Consider the following 21774-nt stretch of genomic DNA (forward strand, 5'->3'; position numbering starts at 1 on the left):
TTTTTGGATCCGATGGAGGGAGAATCCCCTGGAGGGACGATGAGAACCTCTGAGGTGATCATTTTTCAGAATTGGTGCTCATGGGTGCCCCAAGTATGTCCCTTACACACACACGTGCGCACACACATACACAAAGCCACTTTCCGCTTCCTGCATGAGTAGCTCTCTGTTGATTGACACAAGAACCTGTTTCCTGTAAAGTCACAGCAAGGAGGCCATGCGCAGGCATCTCCCCTTGCTTGGGCCCACGGGGCAGTCCTGAAGAGAGAATTGCTGTTAAGCGGGCTCCAGTCACTTGGATGTGGAGAGGGAGGGCCAGCTGGTAACATTTCCTAGAGACAAGCTCCACCCACCTGCCTGTCCTCCAAGCCTCCAAGCTGCAGGGGTGGGGGTTCTCATTCATTGAGTGAATGGCTCCCAGCACCTGCTGTATGGCAGACACCATTGTTGTGGCTATTTTTTTTATCATAGCTACTGAGAGCAGATGTCATCCTTTATCCTGGGAAAATGATCTCCAGTCTTTAAAGAGCTCAGATGCACACTCATTCAGGGTGAGCAACCCTGGGGCCACACAGCTGGGAAGCAGCAGAGGCTGCCTGGAACCCAGGTCCCTCCCCAAACATTCAGAGGCTAGCATCCTATTCCTGCTTGCAGATTCCCAGATCTGGGCTTATTATAGAACCGTCTCCCATAACTTGAAGAACCCAGGAGACTTCCAGCTCCAGCAACAGGGAGACTAGAACCCTGAATACCCTTCTACCACAGCCAGCCAGAAATGCTGGATAAAATGTAGCAGGCATGTTTCAAATGCAGAACCACATACACATACACACCACACACGCCAAGGTAAGCAGTTTCCTATGGACCAGATGCAAAGGTGCTACAGAAAACAGGTTACTAAACTCACAAGTGTGCTTGACATCTCCTTGGTTGCTCAGGTTGTGGGAAGAGGTTAGACTCTGGCTCCCAGAGGGTGGAGACCACTGCACAAAGGCAGAACCCTCAAGGGGCTCCCCCTCTGTCAAAGGGTGAACTAGAGAAAGAAACCTTCCCACCAGCACAATCCAGGAAAGAAGCACATGTCTTTCAGCCTGGGCTCTGTCTAAGAAAACAAATGAAGAAACATTCACCTTTCAGAGTATGTAGCCAGGAGCCTCTGCACCATTTTGGCTGGGGCTTTGAGTGCAGAGAACCCACTTGATTTAGGAACCCCCAAGACAATTTAATGACATGAAAACAGAAATCCTGAAGGTAAATTCCCACAGCACCCTGGCTGGAACAAACACAAGTTCTCTGAGTGCCAGGCCCAGCCACAGGGTTCTGCAGATAGGGTTCAAATAGGACGAGCTCACGGCTCAGAATTACGAAGCCCCCACAGAAACAATCCACCATGTTAGGAGACCAGACAGACAGAAGCATCGGGCCTGGAACTTCAGCCACTGGAGCAGCCTGATGACTGTAAAATATGCATGCTTAGAATGCCTAGGGATAGCATCCTTATCTGGGTGAAGCGCAAAGTTTAAAGGAAAAAGGACAATGGAACAAAGAACAGACATAATACAAAACCAAACAGAATTTCTCGAAACAAAATTGAACATAATAACTCAATGGATGGTTTAAACCAAGGCAAGAATGAGGTGAGACTAGTCCAAGTTCGATGCATGAAACAGGGCACTTGAAGCCGGTTCGCTGGGACAACCCTGAGGGATGGGATGGGGAGGGAGGGGGATGCGAGGTTCAGAATGGGGGACACATGTACATCCATGGCTGATTCATCCCAATGTATGGCAAAAACCACTACAATATTGTAAAGTAATTAGCCTCCAATTAAAATTAAAACTAATTTTTTTAAAAAAGGAATGAGATGAGAGATAGGGACAAAGAGTGAACAGACGGGTTGTGGGAAGGGCAAGAGAGAGCAAAGAGGAAGGACTAAAGTACAAGAGGAGAGAGGGAGGAAGAGGAGAGGAGAGTCAGGCAGAAGTGAAGCTCACGGTCCATCAGCCAGTCAGTCAACACCCACATACTAAGTACCCACATGTGTATTGCTGCTGCTGCTGATGTGTATTAAGCATGAGCAACACTGGCCATCTGGATGGTAGATAATGTGTCAGTGGGCGGATGGATGGTAGAGGGCTGGGTGGATGGGTAGGTGGAAGACTGATGGGTAGGTAGCTACAAAATGCTTGAGTGGGTGGGTGAAGAGACAGCTGACAAGTAGACAGAAGGGAGGTGAGTGAAGGGTGGACAGTGGGCGGTGGAGAAATGGATGAGTACATGAGTGCGTAAAGAGGACAAGGGTGGGTTGATGAGCAGGTGAATGAATAGACGCGTGAGTGATTAAGTGGATGTACAGAGAGAATAGGAGATCTGGTTAGGTTGATGGGGAGGCAGACGGACGAGTTTGTAAACTGATGGGCGAAAAGGAGGGTGGGTAGATGGAAGGTTGGGTAGGTAAGTAGATGCAGTGGTGAGTGGGTAGACAGTGAATGGGAGCTTTGGGAGTTTAGTGGGGAGATAGGTGGTAAGTGGATAAAGATGGATAGGAGGGTAGGGAGATGGATGGATGGGAGGTGGTGGGTTGATGGTAGACGGTGGATAGACAGATGGATAGATGTTTAGAGAGCAAATGAGTGGCTGGACGAGTAGATGGGATAAAGGCATGGATGGGTGAAGACAGCCCGTCACCCACCTGGGCTTTCGCCTTCACGGCGTCATACTCAGCCTTCATCTGCTGCTGGGCATCTTCGTCCACGCTGGGGTCCCCGATCCTATTGAACAGGGAGGCCGCCTCCTCCAGCAGCCGGTCCAGGAGCACTGCTTGGTGGTCTGCGTTGTTCAGCAGCACCTGGGCGTGGCTCAGCTGCCACTGCTTCTCCTTCAGGCTGGGCTGCAGCTCCACGGGGGGCGCGAGCGCCACCGTCATCTTCTGGAACCAGCGGTAGAATTCATCCCGGGCCAGCAGGTACTCGCTCCAGTGCAGCCACACCCACTCGATGCGGCTGCGGGTGGAAGCCACGGGCACGGTGAGCACCCCCCACCTGGCTCAGGGCGGGGAGTCCGTACCACTGCCCCCTCCCCGGTACAGTGGGTGGCGGGCACAAGGACACCCACCCTCTCAGGCCTCACCCCAGTCCTACTAGACAAGACCCTCCTGTCTGGGAAGCAAGCCCCATGGGGCTGGCCATCGGGGTAGTTCGGATTCCAGACCTGCTCTGAGAACCCCGGCCTGCTGATGCCCTTGGCCACCAGAACCCCAAATCCTAGCCTGAAACTCCCATTAGAGAGGCACAGTGTCCTCCAGTCACTCTCTCTGGTGTTTGGACTCCGCACATAGCCACTCTGTCTCTTACTACATGGGTGCCCACTAGCTGTCCCAAGAAGGCTGCCATGGGGAGTGTGTGTATATCATCATTTGCAGAGGAAACAGAATCTGTGGGCTCATCACTGCTCAGTGTGGGACAGAGGGCTGGGGGCCTATGTGTGGCTCCCAGGCATGTCACGAACTCTGCCTCACCCGGCCTCTGCACCCGCCTCAGTTTCCCATCTGTAACATGGAGATGGTGCAGCCAACATCCAGCCACTTTGTCTGGAATTCCAATGAAAGAGCTTGAAAAGCAGAAAGCACGATGCAAGTCCTGCCAGTCCACTCATTCTGATTTTATTAAGATGGAGAGGAGGCTGGTAGCTTCTGCCCATCAAAGACTTCCTGTATGCCAAGGGCTGCATCTGACTCTTGACATTTGTATCTCCTGCCATCCTCCTAATAACTTTCTTTAAGAAACACTTAATGACCATCTCCTTCTCCAGGGGATCTTCCTGATCCGGGGATCAAACCCGGGTTTCCCACATTGCAGGCAGACGCTTTACCATCTGAGCCACCAGGGAATTCCTCAATGATATCCATTGTCCAGATGAGACATGCGAGGCTCAGAGAGGTCAAGTAGCTTTCCTGAGGCCACACAGCAAGTAACCAGCGGAGCAAAAAGCAATCTCAGGGCAGAGCCCACCACCACCAGGCTCCCTGGTACAAAGAGAAAATCTAGACTACAGTGCTAACAAGGCGACAGGGCTTCTCCCCCCTGGGGCCATTCAGCCCCTTCTGCTGGAGGGTGCACACAAGGCCAGCCTCCTAGGAACTAATTGTGGGCGAAACACGATGGGCTCCCGCTGCCTATTATTATCCTTAAGCTCGATTATTAGAAAGAGGCAGGCAGGCTGGCGGACATCCCAAGAGAGCATCCTGTTCCCAGCCATCCCTGGACTGAGAGCTGTCGCTTGGGCAGGGAGCCCCAGGCCAGCACAGTGGTGGGCATGGCGGGTCGGCAGCAGACCTGCAGATGAAGGCCTGGCAGGGTCCCCGGCCACCCTACCTGTGACAGTGGGTCATGTAGGTGACCGTCTCCTCCCACTGGGCCTTGATGTCTCTCAGCCGAGCCAGGATCTCGGGCTTCTGGTCCTCGTGGCAGCATGCCAGAAGGGCTTCGGCGGCCTGCAGCACCACATCCACCTTCACGCGGCCCTCTGGCTCCAGCTGGCATATTTTCTGTCGTGGACACGAAACCAGTAGTTGGACAACACGACAACAGCCAGAGCCTTGAGAAGATGGTGACATGATGCAGAAAGAGGCAGGACATGGAGACCAGAGGAGCTGGGGTTCAAATCACAGCCCCTGCCCCTTCTCCCGTGACCTCGGGCATTCTGCCGAGGGGCCTGGGGTGGAAGCGAGCCTTGACAGAGATAAATTAGCACAGAACCGGCCAGAGCATTCCAGTGATAGGAGTCCTCTCCCTTCCAAGGCTGGCCTGTTTCCAGCTGTGTAAATCCAGATAAGTGTCACTGTCTCCCTGAACTTGCTTTTCTTGTCTGTAAAGTGGGAGTATAGTCGTACTCAGCTCTCAGAATTTTTTTTTTTTTTTCAGACTTCACTGAGAAAATGCACCCAAAGTGCATGTCCCAGGATGCACGGCCATGAGAATCTGCCTCTCAGGTCTACTGCCCAGAGCAGGCTTGGCCAGGGCCCCTTGCTGAGACTCCAGAATTATCTCTGACTTTAGAGCTGGCACCAAGGCCTCAGTCCCTCAGCTGCTGCCATGAGTGGCCACAAATAGGAACGTGAGGGCAGCTCTGTCCCTAGGGGACCCTGGGCTCCTCGGATGGGTTCAGGATGCCCCACGGCCTTACCAAACTCCCTTAGACTCGCAGGGCAGCCTAAGAAGCTCCTGTCCTCCTGGACTCGGGGTCAGATCTGCACTGGACTGACCTGGTCCCTCCCAGCCTCCCGGGTTCCTGCCTCATTTTCCCTCACAGATGATTCCCTCTTAAACTTCTTGCACATTTAATGTCATCTCGGCCTTGGCTTTTTTGGAGGGCTAAGGCTGACACACAACGTCTAGCAAATAGTACAACTCTGATCAGCATCAGCTACTGTCATTACTCATTGTTATTATTCCAGCTCTTTGGCAAATAAAGCTTGGCCTCTGTAGTCAAAATACAACTGGATTCCAATTCTACGGCTACCTGTGTGACCTTTGGTACGTAAATTCTCCAGGGTTGTGAAATGCAGGAAGACAGTGGTTACGCTACCCAGGGTTATGGTAACCTGTGTGATCGGAGAGCCATTAGCACATGGCCTGACCCACACGGGATACTCCATCACTCCACAGTTGTTCACTGTTAATACTGCCTTTTACCTGCCTTTTGATTGTATGTACTGACAGCACAGCATTTGCCTAAAGCTCCAGCTGTTCCCAGCCTGTCTCCCTGAGGCTCGTAACTGGATTTCTCAGTCTGATGGCCCAGTGGGCTGGCCCATCTGAGCCCTCTGTGTGGGTGGGGTTGGGGCAGGCCTCTTGCCCTGTGCCATGCTGCCCCACTGATAGCCGTGAGGCTCCAGGCAGGTCACTCAATCACTCCGAGACGGTGATAACAACACCATGCTTTGTCCACTTCATAGGGCTATAAAATTACTTTTTAAAAATACTATTAATTAGATCATTGACATGTGAATATACTTTATGAACCATTGAACAATTATGAGAAGACTCTTGAGAGTCCCTTGGACAGCAAAGAGATCAAACCAGTCAATCCTAAAGGAAATCAATCCTGAATGTTCACTGGAAGGACTGATGCTGAAGCTGAACCTCCAGTCCTTTGGCCATCTGATTTGAAGATCCGACTCATTAGAAAAGAGCCTGATGCTGGGAAAAATTGAAGACGGAAGGAGAAGGGGACCACAGAGGATGAGATGGTTGGATGGCATCACTGACTCGATGGACATGTGTTTGAGCAAGCTTCAGGAGATGGTGGAGGACAGGGAGGCCTGGTGTACTGCAGTCCATGGGATCGCAAAGAGTCAGACATGACTGAGTGACTGAATTGAATTATGCAGACCCTCCCCCAACATGTGCAAATGGGCAATGATTCCAATCCTTTTTTGTTACTTCATATGAGACTTCCCTGATAAACTCAGTTGGTAAAGAATCCGCCTGCGATGCAGGAGACCCCGGTTCGATCCCTGGGTTGGGAAGATCCGCTGCAGAAGGGAAAGGCTACCCACTCCAGTATTCTGGCCTAGAGAATTCCATGGACTGTATAGTCCATGGGGTCACCAAGAGTCGGACACGACTGAGCGACTTTCACATGAGAATGGTTAACGACGATGATGATGACAATGATGAGAGTATAGAGGGCCTCCCCGCCTACATGTATTAGCAAAGAATGAGATTAAACAAGCTCCTTCCAAGGGCTGTGTCTGTGTGCTCTGAGTGGGGTGGGGTTGGGATCTGCAGGGTGAAGAATGGGGAGATTCCTCAAGAGAAGGAAAGAGCTTATGTTTGGGGTTTAGGAGCCAGGCTGAGCAGCAGGATTTGCAGGACTCCAGAAGGTAATGGGGGCAGCAAAGACCCAACAGGGACTCCCAAGTCCCACTTAGTAGAGAACAGCAAAGGGGAAGACAAAGACACCACAGTGACTGGTGGCTACTGAGGATACAGGGCCACCATGGAATGTTCTGGACTAAGTAAGATCATCACCCAACCCCTGCACAGAACATTTCACACCACTCGGGAGCAGGGGTCCCACAGGATGGCGGAGGATGAGTATCTTGTCAACCAGGGAGATCTATTTCGACTAGAAATAATAATAATAATAATTAAGAATTTGATATTTCTGTGCTGAGGGGCAACTGAGCCCATGGGCCGCAACTACCAAGTCCTGCACACTCTAGACCGGAATTTTGCGACAAGAGAATCCACCACAGTGAGAAGACCAAGCACTGCAGTGAAGTGCTCACCGCATCTAGAGAAAGACCACGCGCAGCAATGAAGGCCCAGCACAGCCAAAAATAAATTAGAAAAGAAGGGCATCTGATGTTTCTGACACCCAGGGCTGTGGAGACCGCATGTCCACTCCCAAGCTGGCAAGATGGGCACCACAGTGATTCCAGCTTTAAGCAGGGATACTGGGGACCTGCAGACACTTCGGCTTTGCAGAACCATCTCTGCAGCACCTCGTGAGGCCCCCTCTAGAGCTGCTGCCCAATTTAAGCTCAGTCAGAACCCAGCTCTGTGAATGAAGAGGGCCAGCAGCTTGGGGAAGAAGCGAAGTTCAATCTCTGCCACACCAGAAGGAACGAGCCAAGCCTGGAAAGGCCCCGCGAGGTCAAGGGCCCCTCCCCCAAAGTCCAGTGTCCCGAAGGTGTGATCTGCCCCAGGCCTCTGGACCTTTGCCCTCTGATTCCTGGCCAGGGAGGTACAGGCTGGATCAGGTGGACGTGGGAGACCTCAAGATTCACTGCCCTTTGCAGGGGGGTTTGCCTGTTGCCTCCTGCCAAAGAGAGTGGAGCTGGTCACAAAGGCCGGCAGCTCACAAGCCCCACCTGGCCTGACGCAGAAACCTCTGCTCCCAAATTGGAATATCAGCCAGAGGCAGGTCTGCTGAGGGCCTGGGGCCAGGGGACCAGAGGCTGGGGCTGAGCTGACAAACAACTTTTGAGAAGCAGATTCCACCTCCTTCTCTGCCCAGTGATTCTGCTCTTGGGCTGGTGTGGGGTTCTTCTACAGCCTGTCCCCAGCAAGGATGAAGTCCAGGAGAGCTTGGCAAGAGACTCAAGCCAGCTGGGAAGGCGTCACAGAACTGCAACCGCAAAGCAATTCTGATTCAAAGGAGCCAGGTGAGGGCAACAGTTAGGTGGGGTTGGGTGGAGGGAAAAGCTCAGTGAGAGGAGAAGCAGGTCAGGAAAGCTGGGGGAATGTAGTGAGGGCTTTTCCTCTATGCAGTCAAGGCCAGATGGGCACTCCTCTGGGTACTAATGCTGAGTACTGTGCTGGGTGCTATGCTGAGTACTATGATGGGCACTCTCCTGAGTACTGTGCTGAGTACTATGGTGGGTACTATGCTAAGTTCTATGTTGAGTACTATGATGGGTACTATACTGAGTACTGTGCTGGGTTCTAGAATCTGGGATGAAAATAAACACAGCCCAATGCTTGCGGGCTGTGTTGGGGTCCGTAGACAAGAGCACAGATGACTATAAAAGAGCCATAAGAGGCCACAAAATCGGAGCTCCAAGGAGGGGTGTGGGCAATCCAAGAAGCCCTCATGAGGAGGCAGCACTGTCACCGAGCCTCAGTGCTGTACAGACATGTGAGATGGGGGCTCCAGCAAAGCTGGAAACACACGGCATGTTCAGGGCATCAGACTTTCGGAAGCCAAGTCCTAGGAGATGTGGCAGCTCTCTGACCATTAAGGGGCCTGGAAACCAGTTAGGAAGCAGCCTGGCTGAGGCCCCAAGTGCAGGGCCAAGGAGGCTGGGAACCAGAGGGTGAAGAGACAAGATGCAGTGGCCTAGGAGACCAGCCCCGGAGGTACGGGGCGAGGCCTGGGAGAGTCCATAGACGGTGTCCCTGCACTGAAGCCGTGAGGGACACTTCCTGCCCTGGGCCGGCTCTGCCAGCATGCCCTGCCCTTCGCCAAGTGTGCCAGTAAGCTATTGGCCTTGGTCCTTCCTCTCTGCTGCAAGGCGATAACTAGCACTCTCCCAGGAGCTAAGCTGAAGCCCAGGGGGCAACGGAAACTCTCCGCGGGTGCTGTGGCCACAGCGGGAATTCAATGCCAGACCTGCCCGCCCCAGACCCCAAGCTCTCCCCCTTCCCCAGACTCCTCCATTCCCTCCCCCTGCATCCCCCAACCTGGCTCACTGCTCCTTATTCAAGCCTCAGCAGTGCTGTCACTTATCCCCCAAGGCCCCTGACCTGCTAGCCTGGGGGACACCAGCTTGTCCCAGGAGCAGCCACTCTCCAGTCTCTTCCACAGAAGATGCCCACCTCCGTGAGGGACTGGCAGGCTTCCGCAGCCCCTCTGCACAGAGGAGGGCACCCCACAGCCCTCAGCACACAGGAGGGCATGGGACCTACTCCTGGCCACACAGCTACTAAGCTTCAGAGCTGGACTGAAACTCGCATCTGGTCACTCTCCAGACAGGCACCGGGGACGCGCATGGCTGAGCGGGTGGAGGGAAGGCACCCAGGCCCCAGGCCGAGGGCCCACGGACTGCAGGCGGGGAAGGTACTGCTGCTCCCTTTCCCCAGAAGGCAGGAGTGAAATGTTTTCTTTCTGCAAAATCGATGCTGAAACATCGAAGCATACAGAAAACCAGCGGGTCTGAGCCCCGTGGGCGAGCACAGGGTGGGGCGCCCAGGATGCAGCTCCCTCCTCCTAGGCTCCTGGCCCAACGCTCAGGGTTTCATCCGATGGAAATGCTCCTGAGGCTTCCAGGGCCCGTTCTCTTGCCCTTGCCAACAGCCCTTCCTTAAGGATCGCCTTGCCTTCACCTAACTAAGCCTGACCCACCACCACGGGGTACTGAGCTGCCCCCAGACCATGCAAGGTGCGAAGGGATAGTGTGCTAAGACAGCAAGCGCCGTGCAGGGCTGTTCGCAGACAGGGAGCACCAGGAGCTGGGACTGGGGCTGGGGGAGGGGACCAGAAAAGACTCGTGGGCAAAGTGGCAGGCGTTTCTTTCCACACTGCACACTCAGACCCAAATGAAGGGCATTCCAAGTAGCGGCAACAGCATGCACAAAGGCTTGGTGACAGGGAATCTCGGTTTCCTGCCAATAGGAGAGGATGTGTGCCCGGCAGGTGGGCCGGCAGGGGAAGCCGAGGCTAGAGAATAGGGTCGTGTAGATAGATGGTGGAGGACTTTTGATGTCAGGTGAAGCTGGCTTTTCTCTGGTGGGCAATGGGGAGCCACGGAAGGTTGTAGAGGAGAATAGTGTCATGAACCCATGTTAGGGATGTACCTCTTCCATACTTGTGAGGCTGCCAGATTACATGTATACCTGTCCCTGTTAGGCCATAAACCCAAGCACAGCATGTGCTGCACTCCTTCCACTGGTCCAAGCTCCTACATGGAGATGGCCAGTGATGCTCTGAACTCAGCCCTGGGTCCAAGCCCCGACAAGATCGACTCCTTTCATTCTGGCCCATCGCTGTGTCTAGGGACCCATTTCATTATTGAAAGTGGGGACACTACATCACCATCTCAGGGCTTCTGGGAAACTGAAGATGAAAGCAGACAGCACAGGCTCGAGCACTTAATAGCAGCTGAATGAACGTCACTGCCCTTCTCCCACTGACCTGGCAGAGGCACCCATTTGATAAGCGACGATTGGTGACAATGATAACGATGACAAAGGCCAAGACTGACAAGGGAAGGGATTTTGGCTGCCAACTCCTCTCCCGACCAGGCTTGGCCCCTCCCTTCAACCCTGGCCTTCCCAGTCTCTGCCTTGTGCCAGGTGGTGGGTAGAGCCGGACTCCAGCCAGAGAAGAGCCAAGGCAGGGACCTCAGGCACAGGGAAGCAAAGGTAGGGTGGAAAGCAGGCCTGGCACCAGCTAGGGGCAGAGACCACCTGGCTGCATGGGGCCTCCTGGCAGGACAGGCGAGCCAGAGAGTGGCCTCTGGAGCCTTACAATGAAAGCGTGATCCTAGGACCCACGGCAGGAGCATGTCAGAAATGTCACGTCCACCTCCTGGCTGAGAACCTACAATTACACCCCAGAGACTCCAAGACAGCAGAGCTTGAGAAACACTGGTCTGTCCACTTCTGCCATGCAACAGCTGGGGAGTAACCTGAAGCCTGAGACGGACGGACAAGGCCAAGGCCGCAGGGTTATCGAGGCCGCAGGGTTATCCAGGCCACGGCCTCCGCATACCTCGGTCTCCCGCAGCCTGGCCTCCAGCGCCGTGCGGGGCCCCTGGGTGTTGTCATTGATCTGCAGCCGCTCCTGCACAGCCCTCATCCACTGGCGGGCGTCCTCCACGCTCCTGTCGAAGCCCTCCTGGGGCTGCTGAGTCATGGCACCTGCAGGGGCTGAAAGACAGGACCATGTGAGATCGGACAGACAGGTGAGAATGCCTGGGGGCAGGGTGGGGGGGACAGGGAGGCAGGGGAGAAGGGGGTGCTGTGGAGGGCCCCCCGGCTAGCTTATGGGCGGTGGGCGAGGATAAGGGAGGCTGACCCTGGGGGTGGGCCCAGACCCCCAACCCCCAACCCCCAACCCCTTCCTGATGCTCTGATGCTTGACTTGACACAGCCAGAGGCAATTGTGTTTGTCAAAGAGCCACAGGACTGGAAATGGCCTGAGAAGGAAAAACAGGTCTGGCCTCTCGGGGTGAGGGGCGGGGAGGGGCGCTGGGCAGGGAGAGCGGGCTCAGGGTGTTGGGTTGGCAAAGACTCTTTGTCCTAACTTCCCTGCGCCCCTCTGATGCTACCGTGGGACTCGGGAGCCACTCTCTTCTCTTTGGTTGGAAATCCCTTCAAAAGCCGGTCCTAAAACACGCACAGGCTGAGATGTCTGTGATAGATACTGAATCTTGATAGGAATGGAACAAAACCTTCAAACTGAAAAAACACAATTTTTTGGCATCGGCCAGGCTGATGCCAGCCCCTAAACCTCAGCTGGAATGAACATCTCAGGCTGGGGAACCCCTGCAAGCCTGGTGTCTTGTGACTTCTACTGTTTCACCAACCTGGGTCCCAGGCAGATACTGACTAAGCGCTTCCACTGACCTACATACCACCTGGTATTTCCCCAGGGGCTCAGTGGTAAAGAATCTGCCTGCCAGTGCCAGAGACACAGGAGATGAAGGTTCAATCGCTGGGTTGGGAAGATCCCCTGGAGGCGGGCACAGCAACCCACTCCAGTATGCTTCCCTGGAAAATCCCATGGACAGAGGAGCCTGACGGGCTACAGTCCGTGGGATCACAGAGAGTCAGGCACGATTCAGGCTCACTTGACCACAAAACAGCATACACGACCTACACCTGGCAGCCACTGACAACCCACTGACTTTGCCTTTGAGCTGAAACCCAGTGCCTTCGGGAACACCCACCCCTAGGCAGAGGTCTTCCCGGCTAAACCAATCCCTTTGCCATCCTGCCCCCTCCTCTCTTACCTTCGAGCTATGGATACAAAGTTTCAGATTTTTCTTCTGTAATTTTCTTAAAATCCCATTAAGCCCAGGAAAAACTCTTCTGTGTTTCAGTTCTAGTTGTCTGCTTATGGCAACTATAACCCACTTCGGATTAGTTATTTATATCTGCATCTTAGGTGAAAGGATTGTGTCTAGCTTATCCTTCACTCTCCCACAATGCCTTGCACAGAGTAAAGCCTCCATCAATATTGAAATAGCCCTGCCTTGGTATAAACTGTCATGCGCCCCACACCAACCACAGTATTTATTAAAATGGCCAGACAAAACTAGGAACAACCCAGATGCCCAGCAATAGGAATAATTAAGGGAAGCATGACATACTTGTACTTCAGAATATTATGCAGCCAACAAAAAGTAAGCTTGAAATGAGTTTGTGATGGAGAGTGCTTAGGCTCTAATAATAATACAAAAAAATGCAACAAAATTTATCTTTAACAACCTTGGCTCAAAGGGCTTCCCAGGTGGCACTAGTGGTAAGGAACTTGCCTCCCAATGCAGGAGACACAGGAAATGTGGGTTCAGTCCCTGGGTCGGGAAGATCCCCTGGAGGAGGAAATGGCAACCCACTCCAGTATCCTCGCCTGGGTTATCCCATGGACAGAGGTGCCTGTCGGGCGATCGTCCATGGGGTTGCAAAGAGTCAGGCATGACTGAGCCCTGGCTCTACGGCTAATAAAAACAAAGGGACTTCCCTGGTGGTCCTTGCTTCCACTGCAGGGAGCATGCGTTTGATCCCTGGTTTCAGAACTAAAATCCCACATGCTGCATGGTGTGGCTAACAAAGTAAACAATAACAACAAACAAAAAGACCAAAACCACAAAAAATTATGCCTAGAAAAGGTTGGTAAGTCTCATCATTACACAGCCCATTCCCTGGTGGTCCAGTGGTTAGGACACCACACTTCCACCACAGGGGGTGGGGATCAATCCCTGGTCAGGGAACTAAGATCCCCAAAGCCTCACAGTGCAGCTCAAACAAACAGACAAAAAACAGTGTCCACATGATGAACTGGAGAGAGGGGTGTGGGCAAGTGGCAGAAGCCACATCCCACGTGACTTCAGGCCTCTTTGCTCCCGGCATGCTGTCCGTGGAGGCCATGTGGTTAAGGACCATTGTCTGGTTGGTGGAATCACAGCTGGACATTTTTCTGTTTCCTTATTTTTCTTCTCAGGCACTTTGTGAATTTTCCAGAAAGGGCAATCATTAAAATGAAAAAAAGAAATTCCTTAACATTGGCTGAATTGTTTGTTGTTTCTCAATCATCAGTTGGTTGTTCAACAGAGGTTAACTGGGAATCTGGGCATCCTGCCCCACCCTGGCCCTGCACGGGGAGCTCTGCCATCAGACGGCGAGATGCACACTGGACAAGGGGAAGGCAGTGGGGGACCCAGGGTGGGCTTCCCCCTGAGCTCCCCAGAGTTCAGTCTCTCAACCTGTTGTTTCTCCTTCAGCGCTGTTTTGATGTTTTTCTAATAGCTTAATATGTTCCCTGCAGCCACCCCCTGCCTCTGAAAGCTTCCTTTGAAAAGCACATTAGAATGTGCAGGCGTTTAAATTGGTTCATTGTGGCTTTAATCTCTCGTCTGATGTGTGACTTGACTGGCTTCCAAAAGCTCAGCTTTTATGTGTTTATAAAGCGATGAATGGGAGGAGCAGAAGCAAGCTCCCAGAGTTTCAGATGACAAGGCACGGGGAAGCTCTAAGCACCAAAAGGCATCGTGGTTTTGGAGACTCCTTCCAGTTGGAAATGCCTACGGCCTGGGAGGCGTGATGGTTTGGAGACCTGGAAACATGTCGCATAGAACACTAGGGATCCAGCAGGGTGGGGCGGGGAGCAGAGGGGCCCCAGACCCACGAATCAGTCTCAGAGGCGGGCTTCTAACCTCGGATGGGGGACCACTAATGGTAAGCTTGGTGAAGTTGCAGGCAGAGTTCAAGAGACCAGGGTCTGTTGGCCGGTTTTGCCAAACCACTTCATTCCAGGTCAATGAAACACACAGGAATTAAGCACATGCTCCTAGCTAGGCTTGATGCTACAACTTCGGGAGCAAATAAGTGGGCACCATCCCTGCCCCAGGAAGTTTCCAGAAGAAAAGCTACATTTGAACATGTGTAAGGGCTGCAGCCAGGTTGAGGATTTGAGGGGAGAGGGATGGACTGTTACTGTATACCCCTTCTCATAATAAAGGCTTTAAATGCTGAGACTAAAAGCTAGGATTACAAGGAAACCAATCATATTAAAACATAGTCAACAAACTACTAAAAATCAGGAATTTCCTGGCAGTCCAGTGGTTAGGACTCCACGCGTTCACTGTCGAGGGCCTGGGTTCAACCCCTGGTTGGGGAACTAAGATCCCTCAAGCTGAGCAGTGCAGCCAAAATAATAAATAAATTAAATAGATAAACAGAATTCACAAAGCAAAAATAATTATTATAAAATATTAAAAATAAAAAAATACTAAAAGTCAAATTCATCACACACACACAATCTTATCAACACACTAAATCACAAGATCTAATAACGATGGGCCTAATAACTGCCAGGCTTTTGAAATAGTGATGGGCATAAACTACATTTCGAGATATCTACTATGACCACAATGCAACATAAAAACATATGTGACAAAGTTATAGCCGGGCTATTAGCAGAGTGGGCTTGGTTTGGGCTTGGCCTCCTGTGCATTGAAGAAACTGCCTCACTCAGAGGTCAGCAGCAATTCAATCTGTTGCCTTCTATCAGTCCATGGACTTGGGTAAGAATCCTGCTGTAAACCTCACGGCCGACAGAAAGGACAGCCTGTTTCCTTATGGAAATTAAAAAGTTTAAGGCTGGACTTCCCTGGTGGCACAGCGGCTAAGAATATGCCTGTCAATGCAGGAGACATGGGTTCAAACCCTGGTCTGGTTAGATTCCACATGCCTAGGTGCAACGAAGCCCGTGAACCACAGCTACTGAAACCCACGTGCCTAGAGCCTGCGAGCTGCAACAAGAGAAGCCGCCGCCAAGAGAAGCCCTCGCATCGCCACAGGGAGTAGCCCCTCTCGGAGCAACTAGAGAAAGCCCTAGCAAAGCAACGAAGACCCAGAGTGGCCAAAAACACTTAATTACTTAAAATTATTATTTTTCTATTAATCATTTATTTGGTTCTGCTGGGTCTTGGTTGCAGCATGTAGGATCTAGTTCCCTAACCAGGGAACGAACCTGGGCCCCCTGCTTTGGGAGCATGGAGTCTTAGCTACTGGAACACCAGGGAAGCCCCAAAATCATTTTCTAAAAAGTAAACTAAAAATAAAATTTTAAACTTGAAAAGTAAATGTGCAGCTCCAGAAAAACCCACTCACAACTGGTTCATGGACCAAGAAGACCTCCCTCACTAGGAAGGTCATGGCCTTCCCTCTGTGACCTCAATGGACTCCAATAAGCTTCTGCCCAGCCCCCATCCCTCCTGGTGGGAACCAGAGGGGGCTTCCTGAACACCACGCCAGCTGACCCGTGCCCTGTTTACGAGATACAGCGCGACGTGGTCTTCCGACCGACCCCCAAGCCCTGAGCCTGATCCTGTTTCCAGCCTTGCTTCCTACTGTATCTCCTCACAGCAACCCCAGGAAACCTGCGGTTCTTCACTCTGACACAGCCAAGACCAAGACCGTGACCTCTGCTCCCTCTGCTAGAAGCAAGCCCCGTCACCAAAGCCTTGCCTTCTGGCGCGGGGCCCCAGAGCATTCGTGGTCGCCAGCTACACTCTCTGGGCAGGCCGCCTCCCCTCTTGCTGCCTCTCCACCTCCGCGCCCCAGTGCTAGTGAACCAAGTTACCAGCCCTTCACTAATGTCAACTGAAGGAGAGAAGAAGCCAAGGAAACGGCCCACAGACCTGGGCTGAGCAGGACGAGAAGGCTTCCGAAATGCGGCGAGGAAGGTAGGAGACAGCCCTGGGCTTGGAATCTGCACACTGACCCTGAGCACGTACGTCTGACTCTGGGCCTCGGTGTCCCCATCTGCACACCGTGAGTACTGAACAAAGGGTCTCTGAGGCTGTGGGTTGGAAGGGTCCATGTTACTAAGGTCTCCATGAGCCATGCCAAGTCCAGCTCTGGGCTGGGTCTAGGGACCAGCTTCCACTCTCAGACTGTCAGCCTGGCCTGGGCTCTGGCTCCCCTCTCCAACCACAGAGATGCTCCTCAGCCAGCACCCCTTCCAGCATTTGGCCCCTCTAAGGCAAGCAGAGATAAACTGCAAGTCCTGCCTTAAACTCCCAGGGCTACATGTAAACTCCGAAGGAGATGGTCCTGGGGAACTTTTATATTGGGCTTCCCTGGTGGTTCAGCAGTAAAGAATCCGCCTGCAATGCAGGAGACACGGGTTCGGTCCCCGGGTCAGGAAGATGCCCTGAAGGAAGGCATGGCAACCCACCCCAGTATTCTTGCCTAAAGAATCCCATAGTCAGAGGAGCCTGGCGGGCTACAGTCCAAGAGTCGCAGAGTCGGATTCGATACGAGGGGCGGGGGGCGGAGGGGCATGCTTCTTTTGTAAAGGATCAGGTAGTAAATATCTTTAGACGCTGCAGTCTACATACAGTCTCTGCTACATATTCTTTGATTTTATAGCCCCTAAAAAATGTAAGACTCTTGGGACCTCCCTGGTGGTCCAGTGGTTAAGAAGCCACCTTCCAATGCAGGGGATGTGGGTTCGATCCCTGGTTGAGGAACTAAGATCCCATGTGTCGTGGGGCAACTAAGCCCACACACTGCAACTCCTGAAGCCCACGTGCCACAGTGAAGACCCAGCGCAGCCCCCCAAAAAGCAGCCCATTTCACATTCACCACACCAAAACAGACCATCAGCCAAATGTGGCCCATGGGCTAGTTTGCCAACCACAGTTCTGGATGCTCCAAGGCTACAACCAGCAGCCACAGCAGCTACAGCAGCCAGCAGGCAGTTAGCTGGTTAAGCCACCCACAGGCACGTGTCCTGGGATTGGACAGATGTTTGAGGCCAGAAGGACCTATCACTGGTCCTGGCGGTCTTGGCCCCACCCTTCGGGAGCTGTGACCTCTGGCCAGTCACTTAACTTCTCTGAGTCCCTACCTCCTCACTCGGAAACGGAGTGTCTGAGTCTGTTTGGGCTGCTATAATAAAATATCACAGACTGATGGCTTATAAACAGCAGAAATGCACGTTTCACAGTTCTGGAGGCTAGAAGCCAGAGATCAGGGCTCCAGCTTGGTCGGGAGGGTCCTCTTTCTGGTCGAAGACTTACCGTATCTTCATGTGGAGGAAGGTCAGGGAGCCCTGTGGGGACTCTTTAAATGGGCACTAGTCTCATCCACGAGGGCTCCACCCTCACGTTCTAATCATCTCCCAGATGCCCTAACTCCTAACACCATCACATTGAGGGTTAGGATTCCAGGGAGGGGTTGGGAGGGACATAAATATTCAGACCATAGCATGGGAACACCACCTAGATTTGATAAATGAAAAAACCTCCCACCTAGCATCAGGAACACACTCCATCCTTGGAAGCAGTTCTTTTTAACCCCCAATTCCTCTGAGTCAGGTGGAGGGTGTTCCTTCCTTAGGAAGCTGCATCCAGACAGCAGTTCTCACACCATCCCAAGGCTGGATGTAGGGTAGGATGCAGGTGAGTAGGCATAGATGAATGCATCTGTACATCTCTACAGCTGCTGGGTCCCCAAGATTTGGATGAACCAGGTGGGGCTCTAGCCCAGAGGGTTCTGTGTCCAGTGAGGGGACCACAGTGAGCTTTGAGAGGAGGGGAGTGCAGCCTGAGTGCGAGGCACTGCAGTCTGAGGACACTGGGAAGACTCTGGACACACTGTGGGATGGGGAGGCCGGAGCATGAGAATCAGGGGGAGGGAAGGGGATGGGGGGCAAGAGCCAGATCAGAGCCACATCCAGGCTGGCCCCTGGGGGCGATCGGGAGCCAGCACACACCAGGTGGGGGGGACGAGACTGATTCTGAGGTTCAGGTGAGTCACCTTTGCCAGGGTAGGTGCAGAAAGAAAGCCCTTGCCAATGCGGTCGGTGGAGGCACACTCGGGGGGGGGCGGATGGGGTCAGGCAGAGTCAAGGTGCAGAGTCAAGCAGCTGCAGGAGGCCGAGGACGACACGGGAAGGCCTCTGGGAGCAAGGGGAGAATTCTCATCTCCCGTGAGTTTGCCCTTCTTGGATTGGCTGAATGGACACAGCATTTAAAAAAAAGGAACTATGCATTTTTCAAACATTTTGGCAAAAACAAAAAAAAATGTACTCAGGCATTCTTTAAAAAGCTGTTTCCATTTCCAAGTCCCTTATGGGATGCAGTCCAGCCCTGGGGTGTGGCGGCAGGCAGCAAGGGGGTAGGGCTCCGGGTGTGCCTCTGGGCTGTCCCTGGGCAATGAGAGACAGGATGTAGGCCCCTTCTGATTCAGACTGGTGCTGGTCTGCCAAAGAAGACGCTTGGAAAGGAAGCAGCCTTGGTTTTCAGCATCCCGTGTGGTTATCACAAACGACAGCCAGAAGAGAAATGATCTTTCTTCCTTGATGACAGACAAGGCAGGGCAGGGCAGACAATGGAGCAGAGGAGAGGACACAAGGCACGGCATGTGCCTAAATGGATCCCGGGTCAAAGGCACCAGCCTGTGAGATCAGCGCATCCACAGGAGATGGACAACACCCCCACGTGTGGCTAAGGACACAGCTCTCCCAGGAATGGACTGTAAGGCTGTCCTTCAAAGGAGGCCAAGACGATGCCAGAATCTGAGCTCCAGACCTGGGCCATCATGTCAAAAGGGAGAGCTTAGTTAGAGTCTCAGGAAAGGCTCAGGGTGAATGAGGAGGCAAAAATGCTAAAGAAGTGTGTGGCGGATAGAGGGTGCTGGAAAACGTGATGCGGACTTGAAAATTAAAAAGCCAACCTGGGAAGAGAAGGGTGCTGCCATTTCTGTAATGAAGAAAGGCCTACGTTGTGCTGAGCACTTGTCTACAAGTCATCCGTTCGGTCCTCCTGGGGAGGTCACGCAGGAGGCAGCAGAGGTTGAGCAGCAGGGCCTCCTCTGGGACTGAGAGCTTCGGCTGATTAGCGGGGGAGCCTAGGAAGAGCTATATAGTCAAAGCTATGGTTTTTCCAGTAGTCATGTGCAGATATGAGAGCTGGACCATAAAGAAGACTTAGCACCAAAGAGTTGATGCTTTCGAACTGTGGCGCTGGAGAAGACTTGAGAGTCGCTTGACAGTGAGGAGATCAAACCAGTCCATCCTACAGGAAATCAATACTGAATATTCATTGGAAGGACTGATGCTAAAGCTGAAACTCCAATACTCTGGCCATCTGATGCAAAGAGTCAACTCATTGCAAAAGACCCTGATGCTGGGAAAGATTGAAGGCAAGAGGAGAAGGGGACGACAGAGGATGAGGTGGTTGGATGGCAACACCAACTCAATGGACATGACTTTGAGCAAACTCTGGAGACAGTGAACAACAAGCAATCCTGGCATGCTGCAATCCAGGGGGTCACAGGGAGTCGGACACGACAGCAACTGAACACTGGGAAGAGCTCCTTCCCCGCCTCCCCGTCCACAGTACCTTTCTCTTAGCATCTGGGGGTAGTTGTCGGGCACCTCCTCAGGACCAGGCACTCAGTGGGCACAACCCTAGATAAGAACACTGAGGCTGGAGTGACCAGGCAGGGGCCCAGGCCCATCGGGGCAGCACTGAGATTTGAACCTTGTTCTGTTGGATTCTAAAGCCCATGCTCATCTCATCTCACTAAACCATCCTGCTTCTAAAACCAAGTCCAACTCTACTGCATGTCAGGGCAGCTGGCAGAACTGTCCCGGGAAGGATGACGACTCTGGTTGAGCAAGGTCCGACTAGGCAAGGTGAATCCATTCTGAGTCCAGCTGCAAACCAGAGGGACCTGGCGACATGCAGGTAAAGGAGCTGAGAAGTTACCAGGAGACAAAAGGGAGCTCGCGTGCCATTCAGTGATCCAGACACTCTAAGAATCCTGCCTAAGACCTAGCCAAATCCCTGTAGCGCATGACACCAGACCCCTCCCAGGGAAGAGAGGGGCAAAGTCAGGTTCCCAGAGTGAACTACTGGTTGACTATTATTTGGCTGACTTTATGGTCGACTATTATTTGGCTGACATTATTAGTACCATTTTATAAAGCTAGAAACTGAGACTCAGTAAAGCAAACAGCCTGCCAGAAAGTGGTGGACCCTAGATTAACAATAATAATTGTAACAGCCCACATGTGTCTTGCATTCTGTACGTGCCTGCATCTGTGATAAAGGGCTGACACTTATTCATTCATTTATCCTACAAAGACCAGTGAGACACTTATCCCAACTTTATAAGGAAAGTGTTACTTGCTCAGTCGTGGCTGACTCTTTGTGACCTCATGGACTGTAGCCCACGAGGCTCCTCTGTCCATGGTGTTAATATTTTCCAGGTAAGAATACTGGAATAGGTTGCCACTTCCTTCTCCAACACAGGGATCAAACCCGGGTCACCTGCATTGCAGGCAGATTCTTGACCATCTGAGTCTGAGGATCAGTGAGGATAAGTGTTACTAAGAACAATGCCCAAAGCCAAATGGGTGTTAAATATTGAGGGCAGGACTGGAACCCAGAATGGCTGCGTCCAGAGCCTATGTTCTTAAACACCATGGTGCCATCTAGCTTCTATGCCCCTGCCTGTGCCCCCCAGAACCTCTGAGGTCATCTTCTACAAGCATCTGAGCTCCAGGAAGCAGACTGCAGTGTGGAAATCTGGGCCTCTCAGCTTGAGAATTGAGACCTGGAAATCACAGACTGAGGCCTGAACTGCCGGGCAGCCCCAGTCCCATGGTGCCCAGTCACTCTGGCCCTCTGCCAATCCAGCTGCCCCCTGGCATTCAGCTCTAGAATGCAGAAACTTTAGGATACAGACCCGAGTAAACCCCAGCTCCCACGGCAGGACCTAGAAGCAGTTAGAGCCTGTCATGCCTCCTCCACCAACCTGGCCAGGGGGCCCCCCCGACAAGCTGACCCGGAGCCCTGGCACGGGGCTCACTCCCTTTCCCGTGCCACGCTCGCCTTTCCCGTGACTCACTCCTGCCCTGCAACACAGTTTCCGCCCTGTGCGCTCCCACTCCTCTCACATTCACAGATGGAATTTCAGGAAACCAGCAGGCAGCCGGTTTTAATCCCCGAGCCTCTTCCAAGTGGATTCTGGGACCTCTTTTTTGTTTACTTATTGTCAGACAATGTTGCAGAGAGGCCAGAGC

The 21774-nt window shown here is 52.7% G+C and overlaps 1 protein-coding gene across 5 annotated transcripts in view; it reads right to left on the reverse strand.

Moving 5' to 3' along the window:
• Positions 1-21774, reverse strand: part of SYNE3 (spectrin repeat containing nuclear envelope family member 3) — a 108633-nt gene that overhangs the window by 55447 nt on the left and 31412 nt on the right. For all 5 annotated transcript variants that reach the window (XR_009597268.1, XR_006056889.2, XM_060401917.1 and 2 more), the window contains 3 exons: positions 11221-11378; positions 4374-4546; positions 2693-3002 (listed from right to left, as the gene is read on the reverse strand). Coding sequence is in view for 3 of the 5 variants with exons in the window: in XM_060401917.1 (XP_060257900.1) it covers positions 2693-3002; positions 4374-4546; positions 11221-11364 (627 nt within the window). In the remaining 2 variants the exon portion in view is untranslated. The remainder of the gene's footprint in view (positions 1-2692; positions 3003-4373; positions 4547-11220; positions 11379-21774) is intronic.

This window comes from Ovis aries, chromosome 18 (genome assembly GCF_016772045.2).
Source record: "Ovis aries strain OAR_USU_Benz2616 breed Rambouillet chromosome 18, ARS-UI_Ramb_v3.0, whole genome shotgun sequence".
Classification (NCBI taxonomy): domain Eukaryota; kingdom Metazoa; phylum Chordata; class Mammalia; order Artiodactyla; family Bovidae; genus Ovis; species Ovis aries.